At 48.3% G+C, this 13912-nt stretch overlaps 7 protein-coding genes across 7 annotated transcripts; 2 read left to right on the top strand and 5 right to left on the bottom strand.

Moving 5' to 3' along the window:
• Positions 1–151: 151 nt before the first annotated feature.
• On the bottom strand, positions 152–2906 carry BDV37DRAFT_245633 (amino acid/polyamine transporter I). Its single transcript, XM_032081670.1, has 9 exons — positions 2662–2906; positions 2021–2589; positions 1811–1970; positions 1519–1741; positions 1152–1440; positions 918–1102; positions 794–852; positions 375–730; positions 152–321 (listed from the first exon to the last, which is right to left on the bottom strand). Exons 2-9 carry the CDS (start codon positions 2188–2190, stop codon positions 198–200), a joined length of 1566 nt encoding a protein of 521 aa, XP_031942668.1. The 5' UTR covers positions 2191–2589; positions 2662–2906; the 3' UTR covers positions 152–197.
• Positions 2907–3340: 434 nt separating this feature from the next.
• On the bottom strand, positions 3341–4662 carry BDV37DRAFT_270822 (FAD-dependent oxidoreductase; the record flags this gene model as incomplete). Its single annotated transcript, XM_032084620.1, has 5 exons — positions 3341–4054; positions 4113–4216; positions 4264–4367; positions 4425–4562; positions 4634–4662. The coding sequence occupies 5 exons, from the start codon at positions 4660–4662 to the stop codon at positions 3341–3343; spliced, it is 1089 nt and encodes a 362-aa protein (XP_031942667.1).
• Positions 4663–5162: 500 nt separating this feature from the next.
• Positions 5163–6164, top strand: BDV37DRAFT_293229 (aminotransferase class IV; the record flags this gene model as incomplete). Its single annotated transcript, XM_032089362.1, has 1 exon — positions 5163–6164. The coding sequence occupies one exon, from the start codon at positions 5163–5165 to the stop codon at positions 6162–6164; it is 1002 nt and encodes a 333-aa protein (XP_031942666.1).
• A 464-nt stretch (positions 6165–6628) lies between these two features.
• On the bottom strand, positions 6629–8138 carry BDV37DRAFT_270820 (serine hydrolase domain-containing protein; the record flags this gene model as incomplete). The annotated part of the gene is made up of 5 exons (XM_032084619.1): positions 6629–6702; positions 6757–7032; positions 7093–7170; positions 7244–7675; positions 7733–8138. The coding sequence occupies 5 exons, from the start codon at positions 8136–8138 to the stop codon at positions 6629–6631; spliced, it is 1266 nt and encodes a 421-aa protein (XP_031942665.1).
• Positions 8139–8618: 480 nt separating this feature from the next.
• On the bottom strand, positions 8619–9935 carry BDV37DRAFT_282015 (pyridoxal phosphate-dependent transferase; the record flags this gene model as incomplete). The annotated part of the gene is made up of 2 exons (XM_032086940.1): positions 8619–9701; positions 9774–9935. 2 exons carry the CDS (start codon positions 9933–9935, stop codon positions 8619–8621), a joined length of 1245 nt encoding a protein of 414 aa, XP_031942664.1.
• Positions 9936–10433: 498 nt separating this feature from the next.
• Positions 10434–11401, top strand: BDV37DRAFT_245631 (alpha/beta fold hydrolase). Its single transcript, XM_032081669.1, has one exon. It carries the CDS (start codon positions 10475–10477, stop codon positions 11306–11308), a length of 834 nt encoding a protein of 277 aa, XP_031942663.1. The 5' UTR covers positions 10434–10474; the 3' UTR covers positions 11309–11401.
• A 370-nt stretch (positions 11402–11771) lies between these two features.
• Positions 11772–13864, bottom strand: BDV37DRAFT_293227 (inorganic phosphate transporter; the record flags this gene model as incomplete). The annotated part of the gene is made up of 6 exons (XM_032089361.1): positions 13609–13864; positions 13113–13540; positions 12373–13063; positions 12239–12322; positions 12032–12186; positions 11772–11974 (listed from the first exon to the last, which is right to left on the bottom strand). The coding sequence occupies exons 1-6, from the start codon at positions 13782–13784 to the stop codon at positions 11772–11774; spliced, it is 1737 nt and encodes a 578-aa protein (XP_031942662.1). The 5' UTR covers positions 13785–13864.
• Positions 13865–13912: the final 48 nt, after the last annotated feature.

Here is a 13912-nt window from a genome sequence, read left to right as displayed (position 1 = left end):
AAGACTTGCACTGCTGTTAAGAGGGTTTCAGCCTATTCTGGAAGAAGAACGATAGTCTCACTAGATGGTAACGTGGGCGAGGAACCAGAAGCATAGTGGAAGCCCGACGAGATTACATCTTTGATTGCCCCTGTAATGGTCTGGAATAAAGTATGAGCTATGATCTATCCTTCGTATGTTCATGTCATGTCCATCAATCATCTCAACGCATTGCTAGCATTCAAAGCGTCCCAATCAATCTCCGGTCCTTTAAACTTATGCCTCCTTTCAATCCAAAGGATTAAGATCAGTACAAATAGACCCGTGATGACCACCGAATTACTATTCTCTTAGCCACAGTCCCGAATTCAAAGGAAATCTAAAGGAGAACTCACTAATTCATGCTCCCCAGAGTCGTGGGCACCGTAACCGGGAAACAAAAGAAGATCCCACTGATGATCAACCAGAGAACTGAAAAGATATTCACCGCATAACCGACAACGGGCCCTAGGTCGAAATGCCGACGGGGTAGTCTATGGCGACCGCAAGTAGCCAGGATTCCTTGTGGGACGGTATATGTTATATTCAGAATGAGGATTGCCGTGTTCACAATCGAGTTGAACGCCGCGGTTGACGCGACGTAGAGGAGGCCGTAGATTAGACAGAAACCGGCCGCTAGTAGGGTAGTGCGAATTGGGATTTGGCGGACTGGGTCGATGTGGCTCCAGTAGGACGAGAAAGGAAGGCCATTCTTGAAATCAGGAACCCGTTAGCTTGGTTCCTTGTTGTTCGGATCGGTGGTTGAGGTACTTACGTCTCGTGAAAATGCCCATGCTATTCGACTGGAGGCGATCCACTGGCTGGGCACGCATGCTACTTCGGTTAGCTGGGTCGTGTTCTGGTAATGATATGGTGATGGATCATGGTGAGATTCATACTGTAGTAAAGCAGAGTTAGATAGGCCTGCAAGATTGTAGCAGCGACCTTGTTCCCAGTTGCCTGGTAGAAAATCTCCATGCTAGGCAAAAATGCTGTCTGCACTGCTTCCAAGTCGGTGATCACAGTGGCCATGACCACAATCCAGGGTACAGCTGTGAGGACGCCAATGAACATAGTCATGTTGCTATCGTATCTTGTTAGACTGATCAAGGGTATCCGTATAGAGAACCTACATGACTTGGGGCAATTTCCGTCCAGGATCCGGCATCTCCTCGGCGATATGGGTACATGCACTTGCCGCAGCAAAGCAGTACTGGCCCACGCCAATACTCATAAGCCACGCCGGTGCAGGACCCCATCCACTAGATCCATGATATTCGACAATATTGGTGGGACGGTAGTGGTCTCTACCCATGGATAGGCAGACTATTATGACTAGGAGGAGACCGACAACGGACAAATACATGGCCGTCTGCGTTAGCCGATCAATATGCTTTTGTGGAACTGTGAAAATGGGAATAACTATATATCGTTAGCATATATCAACAGGGCAACGAACTAGGAAGTGAACATAGTATGTAGGAAAAAGAAGAAACGAACGTGTCACAATCACTACAAGAACATAGCAGAGATACACCTGCCACTGCGTGCCGACAAATTCCGGATACCAGAACTTTGCAATCCCGAAGGCTGATATAGCCGTGTATATAATCCCTGAAGCAGTGGTTACCCACCATGCCACCACATTAAAGATGCCAACGGTGTAGGCGGCAAAGTTCTTTGAGAACTGTGGGGCCACAATGTATGTGAAATGGTATTGACCCTGTGAGTTTGGTGAGTTTTCAGTCACCAGGATAATGTATCGTGATCCGAGTGCTATCAAGAGACTTACACCAGAAGAGGGAAGGGCAGAGCACAGTTCAGCCAGCCCCAGAAGGACGATCCACTGGACTGCCGAAGCGATCATTAAGCCAAAAACAGCAGTTTGGCCACCCCCGTAACCGAGGGCCATCCCAAAGCAAGCAGCATAGGAAAGCCACGAATTAATGATGCTGGTACATGGTTATTGCCTTCGTCCAAATTGCAGAACGGTTTTGCTTACCTATAGGCCAGGCCAATTGCTCCAACCCAGGAGAATGATCGTTCTAGCTCAGCCACATGGCCCTGGGCCCTCAGGACAGCATCATCCAAGTCATAAACCTCACCGAAACCTTTCCTATCCGGGCTGGTGGATGGAACGTGTTTTCCATCTGATTCAACTGAGTTTGACATGGTGATTTAGGCTGTTCCGTTGGGTTCGAACATGCACGTATGAAGGAAAGGGGGATGTTTATAGAGACTCCGTAGGCGGACATATATATATGCAATACTAAACGCCACTCAAACTTAGACCCAGCGGCGAACGAGGACTAGCAACGCCCTTGCTTCCGGATGAACGGACAACAGGTAAGCACCTCCGGGGAGATTAGAGGGGCCCATGACTATACTATCTCCTTGCCTAGTGCTGTGCAACACGTCCTATACCGTTAAGCGTGGAGAAAGGCAACAACTGCCAATCAGAATCATATGGAGTATCTACAACATAGACTAAGAAGGGCTAAGAAAGCCGGAGAGTGCGGGGAAATGATGTTGAGCGAGTCGCGACTCCGGCTCGGTGGGTACCATTCTGCCCTAGATTGACTTTATCAGCTCACTTGCTAGATAGGGAGAAGATATACACCCTCGATAAGAGCCACTGCGCACCGTATTGGGCAACTCTTGTAGATTTCATGTGTATTTGAATCACTTTTTCGTATGGTTGAACAGAACAGAGGTATTATCACACGTATTATAGCCCTGTCCTGTACTAGCAGCAGTATTTGATTCGAGGCAAAGGAAGCACTTGATAAGGCTGCCTATAACATAATGACGTGGTCCGGACACTGCTCTTAAGCCCTGATAAAGAAGGCTAGGCTGAACAGACCATCAATCACAGAAGTGCTGTGGCCAGTTACTGGTTCTTGTGTCATCAAAGATCCGCCGCGGTAGGGATGTTGGTCACAATATATACTTGTGTTCAAGCCAAGAAGCTCTCATCTAACATGGATATGTGGCCTGATCTATCACACTTTGCTTCACTATGTCGACATGATCGTATGATTTTATCTGACCTTGCCAATGGGCTTGTCATATCATGTATTCGAAACCCGGCTAAGCATTTGTTAGATACCCTCTCAACAAGAAGAGTTGTGTGTACTATTTTGTATATAGAACATATCTGGTCATTATAACAATATCAGCCTACGAGATGGACATGCCATGTCAGTTAGAATAAAACCAGATGTATTAGTCCAAAACACTTAGCATTCAAGACCAAAAGCAGTACAGACTCAATCTTCAATTGCACCCAGGCTAATCAAGAACATAAACGCCACAAACAAGGTCACAGCTTTGCGCGGCTCGCCAAAGCCTCCTCTACGAGGTTCACAGCAGCCTGAGCGCATCCATAAGATGACTGATATCCAGCTCCTCCAGCACCATAGTTGTGTACCACCCAAGTGTCTCCTATGCGTTCCTTCTCGATTCTTGTCCCATTCGCCCGCACAGGTCTCAGGCCCACGCCGTGTCGAATGATATCGAGATTCTCGATTCCCTTCCCACCCGTAAGCTGAGGACACATCTTAACGGCGCGCTTCATAATGCGCACGGCAAGATTGGGATCCGGCTGTGATTCCCAGTTTCCCAACTGATACGAGCCACCCAGGATTGTACCACCACCAGCAGCGCGCGTCATAACATAGCATGCTTCCCCATCACCGTCGTCAGTGCCGGAGACATCCAGCATCTTACCAGCTTCGTTTCTGACTATCACAATCTGTCCACGGGCGGGTACAACGGTTCTATCTTCAACTCCACCCAGTTTTGAAGCCATAAGGCCTGTGCAGTTCACAATGAGGTCGACCTTGTGTTCCAGGTGAATTGATAGGGAGGTTGCGTCCAATATGTGATTGAAAACAGCTCGCTTGAATAAAACTCCATTTTTCAGACACTGAGAAACGAGCCAGGGAAGGTATATAGCAGTGTTGATGCAGACGGACGTGAAGACTGTGGCAGCGTCAAAGCCAGGGCCATGTCGACTCTTAGGAAGAGCGCGAAACTAATCGATTTAGCGTGAGATTGACAGCTTCGAATCCAACTGTTAAAGTATTACTTACATTTGGAACAACGTCCTTGAACCACGGACTTGGTGACAAAAGCTCTCCAAACCATTTTGCTGTTGTTGTACCAACATCTTTCGAACGGCTGTGTATTTCGCATTCTACAAATCGTTAGTGGCTAGTCGTGAAACGAATCTTTCTCATTTGCCTTGGAAGTGTATCCCGGCATCAGGGTGATTGCGTGCTAGATCCTCCAGCGCCGTCCATGTGGACTTGTTCCAGTCTGCTGCCTTAGTGCCACGAGTCGACATACTAAGAATGGCCTTGGTGAGTAATACGCAAGGGGCTCCTGGTTTTGATTCGACTCACGGCATATAATTTGCTCCGGCCCACGGTGAAGCATATTCGATGTCATAATCTCCAGGCATATGTTTCGCCGCAACGACTATCTTGTATCCTGGAAGCCTCGAGAGGAGAAGAGCCGTTGTAAGGCCCGCCACTCCGGCACTAGAATCAGGTATAGGAGTCAGACATAGCTGTGGAAGCCAGTACGCGCATGCGGTTTTGAGGCCTCTCACCCGATAACTACCACATTCCTTTGTTCCATTGCGCCAATCTCTTGAGAAGCGATAACAGCTTAGATAGTTTGCTGAGTGAGGCTTTGAGACATCAATATATAGTCCTCACCTTCCGATAAAAACGAACAACACCCGTTCCCGCAAGGGCTTGTATGATAGCAATGTACCAAAACAAGTATACCATTCCTCCAATTCACTCTACAAGCAGATTGCCTTGTCCAAATACACTGCAAAGAGGGAAATAGTTCCGTGTCTCTTACCAGGCTTGGAAATCATACATAATCGTTCAATCATCCGGAACAAACTCAGTTTCCTCTTTGGGCAAGTTACCGGTTCTGGTCAAAGCGCAACGTCTATCATTTGCAGAAGTCCAACTCTTTGGTAATGAGAAGCCCTACTTTACCTTTCTCAAATAGCTTGTTCTCCATATACTTAAAGACAGTGCTCCATCTAGACATGTAACCAACATCCAAGTCAATCTTTCCCTCTACTTCGTCTACAGTCCCACACACAACTCCCCAACCTCACAATGGCCTCCATGCAAAAAGTCTTCGCCGGCTATGCCGCACGCCAGGCTGTTCTTGAGGCGAGCAGCAACCCCTACGCAAAGGGCATCGCCTGGATAGAAGGCGAATACGTCCCGCTCGCCGAGGCCCGCATCCCACTCCTCGACCAAGGCTTCATGCACAGCGACCTGACCTACGATGTGCCATCCGTTTGGGACGGGCGATTCTTCCGCCTCGACGACCATCTCACCCGACTCGAAGTTAGCTGCGAAAAGCTGCGCCTGAAGGTACCTCTGCCCCGCGAAGAGGTCAAGCGGGTCCTGGTCGATATGGTCGCCAAGAGCGGCATCCGCGATGCTTTCGTGGAGCTGATCGTGACCCGGGGTCTGAAGGGCGTGCGCGGTACCAAGCCCGAGGATATCGTGAACAGTCTCTATATGTTTATTCAGCCCTACGTTTGGGTCATGGAGCCCGAGGTGCAGCCCACAGGTGGCAGCGCTATTATCGCCCGGACGGTGCGACGCGTGCCTCCCGGCGCTATCGATCCTACGATTAAGAACTTGCAGTGGGGAGACCTGGTCCGGGGCATGTTTGAGGCGTCGGATCGGGGTGCTACGTATCCGTTTTTGACGGACGGCGATGCTCATCTGACGGAGGGGTCGGGGTTCAATATCGTCCTGGTCAAGAATGGCGTCTTGTATACCCCGGACCGTGGTGTCTTGCAGGGAATTACGCGCAAGAGTGTGTTTGATGCTGCGCGAGCCTGTGGAATTGACGTGCGTTGCGAATTTGTGCCTGTGGAGCTGGCCTACAATGCCGATGAGATCTTTATGTCCACTACCGCTGGGGGTATTATGCCCATCACCTCTCTGGATGGGAAACCGGTCAATGGAGGCCAGGTTGGTCCAATTACCAAGGCTATTTGGGATACGTATTGGGCCATGCACTATGACCCGGCCTACAGCTTTCAAATTGACTATGATGATGCTCAGAAGTCTGGTGTGAACGGATTTGGGAAGCTGTGAATACCTCTAGCTGCTACAGAGGTATGGGTTTTTATGTTTTGTTCTTTTTTTCTATGTTATGATCGATGAATTACAGAATATGTATGTGTTAAACTGAATAAGATAGCCATTCTAAAGCTTGCTTCGTGATTCTGTTACACCTTGCATTGAGCATCGCGAACCATTTGATTCTTTTTAACAAGTGTATGAAAGAATTGTATATGTGGAAAGAACTAGCTTCAGTCAATCAATTTCCCTCGTTCCTATACCCGCTCCGCCGAAGAGATGGGTGAAATCGCCTATATTACTGCCTTCTGTATCTCTCTCTCTCTCTCTCTATGTATATATTAGAACAGATTTCAAATATCGAATTAATGATATAGTAGCATAGACCTGTACAGACAAAACAGCACATAATTTTAATCCCGGCTCTAAACCTATTCGCGTCTCTAGATACTTATCATTCCTTCTATTAAATTGCCTTTCTACGCCTTTCTAGATTCCAACTCATCATATATCATCTTCTCCACCTCCTCCATGCATCCCAACACCTGAAGATCTAGAGATATAACAGTTAGCCAGCTGCCGTTTCCATAACCCAATCAATACATACCTCCATACGGAAGAATCTGAGATGCAATAATAGCCCCAACCCCATTCTCACGATCCGCAAACCAGAACAGATTTGCCAGTCCCTCCCAAGAGCCAGATCCAGCTGCCCTTCCCGTTGGGCTCTTGCGATGGCTGAGAGAGAAGGACAGCCCCCAGCCCTCAGTCAGGTCATCATCACAGGGCACCAAAGGACAAGGGTTGGCCAGAAGCGGCTTTCCCGATGGTGTATATTCGTTACAATACCGAGGCATATCTGGAATTTGGTCAGTGAACATCTCTAGACTCGAATTGTTAACTTGTTAAGTAACGTAACTTTGTGGACTGGGGTCTTTCTTGCCTTTTACTGTTTCGGGTCTCAGGAGCTGGGTTCCTGTTCTTGGATCTGTGCCGTCGTTTAGAAGTGTTGCGATGATCTCTGTGATGGTATATGTTAGCTACATGGGTGTACATGTGTATAGATGCCAAGGGGAATTTGGAAAACCACATACTGCAATACTCGATGGGCTTCCCGAAACAGCCTGCTCCTCCCATGCAGAACCTCTGGGCTTCCATTCCAGGTTTGCATGGGAGAAGAGGATACCGATACAGGTGATCGGTAACTTTCGCTGTACCATCTTTATCGCGTTGATGCATGTATGCTAGGTTCATTTTCATCTCCACAGAGGGGAAGAAGCTGATCGATTCAATCCCCAGAGGCCGCAGAATGAACTGCTGAAAATACTCTTCCAGAGATAGACCGCTGACTCGTTCCACGAGCACACCAGCCCAATCAAGCCCAACACCATACTGGAACCGAGTCCCTGGCTGATTGACCAATGGCCGGTGCAACACGTCCGACTCGTGGCCGGAAAAGTCGTCCAAGCCGAGTGGGCGAGACCAGTCGCGAAGCTTTAGATCCTCGAAGGCGTAGCCAAAGCCAGCTATACATGGGAAAGTCAGCGTTATTCAAGAAGTGTAAGCGTTAAGGAAAGCCTTACATGTGTGATTCAGGAGCATTCGAAGTGTGATACCACGGTCTTTCGGGACCAAACGAAAGCTGCCGTCAGTCTCTCGTTCAAGGACTTGGACATTCTCCAACTCTGGGGCGAGCGATTGGACTTGTTCAACATCATCGAGAGCCAGCTTGCTCTCCTCGACCATTTGCATGCAGGCTATGCTGGTAATCAGCTTCGTGCAGGAAGCAATCCAAAACACTGTGTCTAAGGACATCGGGTCTGGGGAGTCACTCCCACGCTTTCCAGAAGCATGGCTGAAGAATACGTCGCCCTCACGGTCTACAGCACAATAGACGAGACCGGGAACTTTTGGTGATGGGCCCGATGTTGTTGCATCTAACGTCCCACGAAGGGTAGATGCGGTCTCCTGCGACAGTTTGGTAGCCATTGTGCTAGTTGTCTTGGAATAGTTGCGCTTTCAATCAGAAGCTCTCTGGAAGGAGTAAATTAAGGATGTAAAGTCAATGGTCCAGAATTGTATTTCCCCGTATTTCCGTACTCCGGGATGTTCTATGTCAATGCGCAGTATGGTACAATTTGCGCGAGTGGGATGCTGTCAGTTCTACGGTAGAGATAAGCCCCGCCACGATATAAAGGACAGTATCTCAAAGTAAACTCATTAGGAAGCTGAGGGCGGCATTTCGTGACAACCCAAGTATTTCCTGATCCGGTAACAGAGAATGTTCGGACAAGACCCACTATCAAGCCCGTTCAAATTTAGGTGTATGGAATTAGAGAGAAATCAAACTGACAAATCAGGACCTATACAGTTATGGCTTCCAATAAAGTTGGAGGGTCATGAACAGAATACCGTCTAACTACATACCAGGGCTCTCTCTAAACGAGCCATTCGTAATCACATACATCATCAGTTCTTCACTACCTCGGAGATGCACCTCGCGACATAGTCAACATTCCCCTCATTCAGCCCACAGAGACTAGCTCGTCCAGAGGGCATCAGATAGATATGATACTCCTCCTTCAATCTGTTAACATGTTCCTTACTCAGGCCGGTATAACTAAACATCCCAATCTGGGACTCAATATGAGACCAATCTCCAAGGGTAGCAAGGTCTTCCAATCTCGTCCGCAATTGCTTCCGCATGCCCATTATGCGCGAGCTCATAGAGTTCAGATCTTTCTGCCATTGCTGTCTGAGCTCTGGATCCGTGAGGATGGTTTCCACAATCCGAGCACCAAATCGAGGCGGATTAGAATACTCTGCACGCGCAATCAAAGACAGTTGAGATTTGGCTCCTTGTACAGAAACATCCGATGGGGCGACTAGATGTAACGCGCCCACGCGTTCGCCGTAGAGTCCAAAGTTCTTGGAGAAGGACTGTGCAACGCATAGTCCGGGAATTCTTTGGTCGGGATCTTCGCTTGATAGTAGACGCTCGGTGAAATACCGCACTGACCATGCATCGTCTTCCACGTTTCCGGTTGCAAAGCCTTGGTAGGCACTATCGAACAAGACAAATAGTTTCTTTTTCAGAACCACGTCTGCCAGCTGCTTCCACTGCTCGCGGGTTAGGTCTAGTCCTGTGGGGTTGTGCGCACATGCTTGAAGGATGACCACGTCGTTTGGTTCTGCATCTGTCTCCAGCATCGAAACCATATCAGCAAATCTAATGGATCGCGTTTTTGGATCGTAGTATGGGTACTCTTTCTGCACTACTTCCGGGCCTGCCACAGCCCACACTGTTTTGTGGTTTACCCAGGTCGGATCTGGGATAAAGACATGCTGAGGCTTCAGGTGCTTGGCAAGAAATGAGGCGCCTAGATGATTTGCTCCGGTGCCAGACACAGCTTGGATGCTTGCAATGTTCCGGCTGTCCGCTAGCTCAGTCCCAAAGACGAGTGACTTGGCAGTATCCAGAAATACAGGAGACCCTGCAATACCAAGATACTCATGGTGTGATCTAGGGTCGGCCGCAATGCGCTCTTTTGCCTAGCCTTATGTTAGTATTTGTTGGATATGCAGGAGAATGATGCGCTGTAAAGCCCGTCACTCCTTACTTACTTGTTTCACACTGGGAAGAATCCAAGGTAGGCCGTTTTCATCCCGATAGGCTCCTGCGATTAAGGAGACTTTCTTTGGATCTTGGTCTGCATCGAAATCGGCTATCAAGCCAAAGGCAGCATCTGCTGGAAGGACGGGCACGTCAAGGTATTGGGTAGACATTTTCCTGGATGCGGCGTGTGCAAAGTTTTGAGTAGGTGCTGGCACCAGCCTATGTAAAAGCTGGCTGTGGCTGCGAAGTATTTGTTGAACCGGCCGGCTGATTGAAACCATCCGTTGACAGTTGTATACAACAGGAATGCCAGAGCTGCTTTCGAAGATAAAGATATCAGGAAATGAAAGCTATCCCCAACGTATAATCCTGCATTAATATATCTATGGATATACTGCTAACATACTAACTAGTAACTGCCTGGCCGATCGGGTAGATGAAATAATGCCGACGGAATTAGGGCTAATGAAGAGCTTACTGGTGTGGGAGACCATCGGCATCTCCACCAGAAACAGAGCAGAGATCGGTCAAGCTCAGACACGCCGACGGCATACTTGCTGGAGGCAAATTGAGTCATAGTTTTCACAAGCAATCAACTCATATATATACAACCCAAAAGTACATGCCAACTCTTCTACTGTAAACCCCTAGTCAAAGCATACCTTATACAGCATTGCGCGGAGACTCAATCCCCTTAGCATCCCGCCAGATGGACAACATCGCCACCTTCTCCCTAGACAGCGCCCCTTCCTACGAGAAGGTAAAGCTACAAGTCGACGGTGTGAGTCTCGAACTCTCCACAATCTACAAAAAGGGCACTTGCCCACCATTCATCTTCCTACACGGCTTCGGCTCCTCCAAAGAAGAATTCAATGACTTCGCCTACCTCCCCCATCTCAACGAATATGGACTTCTTCTATACGACGCCCCAGGCTGTGGCGAGACAACCTGTTCCGACCTGAGCAAAGTGAACATCCCATTCCTGGTCAAAACAGCCAAAGCCCTTCTCGATCATTACGGGGTCACCAAATTCCACCTCTCAGGCCACTCCATGGGCGGCCTAACCGCCCTCCTACTCGCATCTGAGATCCCAGACCGCGTCCTCAGCTTTGTCAACATCAAGGGCAATCTTGCCCCGGAGGACTGCTTCCTCAGTCGCCAGGTCTTTCTCTTCCCCGCTGACGACCCGGAGGTGTTCTTCCATGAGTTTACGGAGAGGGCGAGGCGCGCCCCGGCCTTCTCGAATGCCATCTATGCGTCTAATTTAAAACACAAAGTTAGTCCCCATGTCACGTATGGGATTTTGTCGACAATGGTCGAGATTACCGATAACAATGACTTGCTTGCGTTGTTTTTGGGTTTCTCTTTCCCCTGTATGTTTATGTATGGCGTGCAGAATGCTTCGTTGTCGTATTTGCCGAGGTTGAAAGAAGGTGCTGTTGAATTGGCGGAGATTCCGTATAGTGGCCATTTTCCTATGTATTCTAATCCACCGGAGATGTTTAGGCGTGTTAAGGCGTTTTTGGAGAGGGTGGCTGTTTAGAGGATAGATTTGTCCTTTTTTTTGTTTTCCTTTTTAGACTTGCGTTGACTTCTAGATTGTCCTTGTGGAACTGTCGTGTTGCATAGAATAAATATCTTAGAATAGACTTGATGTTTGATCGAGGTTTGGGGGTACATGGCGTTACGTGTATGAGATATTCTATAGCCTTTTGCTCTACATTCTTTCTGATCTTGCTGATTTAATCTAGATTTGCTAATGGATCACACAAGTCCTCGGTAAATCATCATATTCCATGTAGAAGGATTCGATATAACCTTTTTCATACATATATGAAATCCATACATATATTAAGCTATTTGCTCCATAGTTCGTTTGGAAAGACATAGTACGGCTGCACAAAGCATCCGTAACGCTAATTAGTTATATTAGGAACACAAAGGTATAAGTAATAGATATCAGGCGGCTAAACTCAGCTCCATCATGTTCTATGTAAAGATGAAAATTAAACGCCCATGCCCCACCTAGGAGCATTAATGATAATCCCCATAAGGCACCCAGAGATAATACCAGCTACGGGCAGAGTAATGATCCAGCCGAAGTAGATCCACAGAATCATGCGCCAGTTGATGGTACGCCAGGTTCCACTGCAGAGGCCAACACCAACTGTTGCACCTGAGATACATTGCGTTGTGGAAACCGGAAGCTCTGCAGATTGTTAGTGTTCAGAGAATGCCACCACGCAAGAGTAGACAATGGACTTACTGAGCCTGGTCGCTGTGATGACCGTAATGGCAGAGCCAAGTTCCATGGAGAACCCACGGGAAGGGGAGTGAAGCGTAATCCTATTACCAAGATTTCGCATGATATTGTAACCGTAGGTCCAGATTCCGATGGCGATAGCTGCACCTCCAAAGGCCCTGTAGAGATAAGTTTTGATTTGTTCATCGTGGCGGTGTACATGGTACTTACAAAATCCAGTAAGGGACGGGACTCTTGGAGTTGAGCTTTCCAGATTGCCAAATATCGTAGATCGTGGCATATGGACCAACAGCACTATGATAATTAGCAAATTTTATAATTAGCCATTGAGCATGGAGACATACTTGGACACATCATTGGCACCATGGGTAAAGGAAGCAGTAGATGCCGTCAGCACCTGCAGGAAGGAGTACATGTACTCAGTCTTATTATCGTAATGTTTTGCGTGGGCATGGGTCATTTCGATGTCGCCGGTAAGAATATTCTTCTTCTTTTGCAAGCTGACAACGTCTTGCTCGATTCCCCGAAAGAAGAAGCGCTTGAACTGCCAGAACAGCATAGCTGGGTGAAAAAACCCCTTTCCTTCCGGTCGAGGGCCAATGATTGAGAATTTTGGCTTGGGCGCCAGTGAAGGTGCATCGCTTGGCGCTTCTGACTTCAAAGCCTCGGATGAAGTATTCTGGTCCTCTTTCACCAGCCCGCCTTCGTTCTCTAGGTCTGACAGTCGGTTTCCTTGAGTCGCAGCGCGCTCCGCCTGCAGCTGCTCCAGAGTCTTATGGCCACTGTAGTAATCTTGCACGGGCGAATACCCTTCCGGCGGAGGGGGAACTTCTCCACGACGTAGAACTAGAGGGCCAAGGCAGAGGTGGTACCATTGAAGCTGCCAGTCCTCCTTCAGTAATCTTCGGTACAGCCAAGGAAGGAAGAAAATGGTAACGATCAAGGCGACAGCAGCGCCAACCCCAATAATCACACCAACAGTCTCTGCGTCAGTGAGGGTAATCCTGCTCGACCCACCCTTCCACACAATGAGCACTATATGTAGGTAAGCGAACATTCATGCGGTTCTAGGTATGCGACTCACTGGTGAGGAGAGCGGAAGTGATGCCGAAGTAGATCGGAATGGCAATGAAAGCATTCCGGACTGAGTTGCTCCGCAGCATCACTCCGTACTTGGTGATCAGGAAGACGATAGCGCCAAAGGCACCCGACATGAAAGGAGCAATGATCCATGCCAGGAACACCTGAACAACACCGGAGTTGATATCACCTCCCCACCACGAAACGCCATTCGCTCCAACCGACGCAATACCCATTCCAATAACACCACCCATGATAGAGTGTGTGGTGGAAACAGGCATTCCAAATTTCGTCGCTATAGTAAGGTAGATAGAAGAGCCCATGACCGCACATAACATGCCCAACATAAGCATAGAGGGATCCTCCTTGAAGAGATCGACCGCAACAACCTTCGTCCGGATAGTATCTGCAACACGGGCGCCCACACCAATACTAAGTCTCAGTATTAGCATCTGAATCCTCAAAAACACAGGCTGGGAAGGACAATGGAGTGTCCGTACCTGCCACCAAATTCCATGATGGAAGCAAGTACCATGGCCTGCCAATACTTCAGAGATCGTGACGAGACTGATGTCGCCCAAGAGTTGGCAACATCATTGGCGCCAATATTCCAAGCATCCAGGAAGGCAAAGATGGTGCCGAGAGCAAAGATGTAGTCAAACTGGTGAAGGGCCATCTTGGCAGAGGCTTGAAGGCAACAAGAGACTGGTCTTGAGTCAGGCTACAGATCCCCATAAACAGAGGGGCATTCATAGCGCTTATATACACCCCTACAGAGAAGTAGGTAGAACAAAAGCAAAAGTC

The sequence above is a fragment of the Aspergillus pseudonomiae genome (genome assembly GCF_009193645.1).
Source record: "Aspergillus pseudonomiae strain CBS 119388 unplaced genomic scaffold BDV37scaffold_24, whole genome shotgun sequence".
In the NCBI taxonomy this organism is placed as follows: domain Eukaryota; kingdom Fungi; phylum Ascomycota; class Eurotiomycetes; order Eurotiales; family Aspergillaceae; genus Aspergillus; species Aspergillus pseudonomiae.
Note: the sequence above shows the minus strand (reverse complement) of the source record. Positions and strands in the feature narration are given on the sequence as shown.

Coding starts and splice junctions, on each gene's coding strand:
- BDV37DRAFT_245633 (XM_032081670.1), bottom strand. CDS start 2,190: ATGTCAAACTCAGTTGAATCAGATGGAAAACACGTTCCATCCACCAGC. Junction 1,103..1,151: donor CGGAAATTGCCCCAAGTCAT/GTAGGTTCTCTA, acceptor AAGATACGATAG/CAACATGACTATGTTCATTG. Junction 853..917: donor TCTAACTCTGCTTTACTACA/GTATGAATCTCA, acceptor TAACCGAAGTAG/CATGCGTGCCCAGCCAGTGG.
- BDV37DRAFT_245631 (XM_032081669.1), top strand. CDS start 10,475: ATGGACAACATCGCCACCTTCTCCCTAGACAGCGCCCCTTCCTACGAG.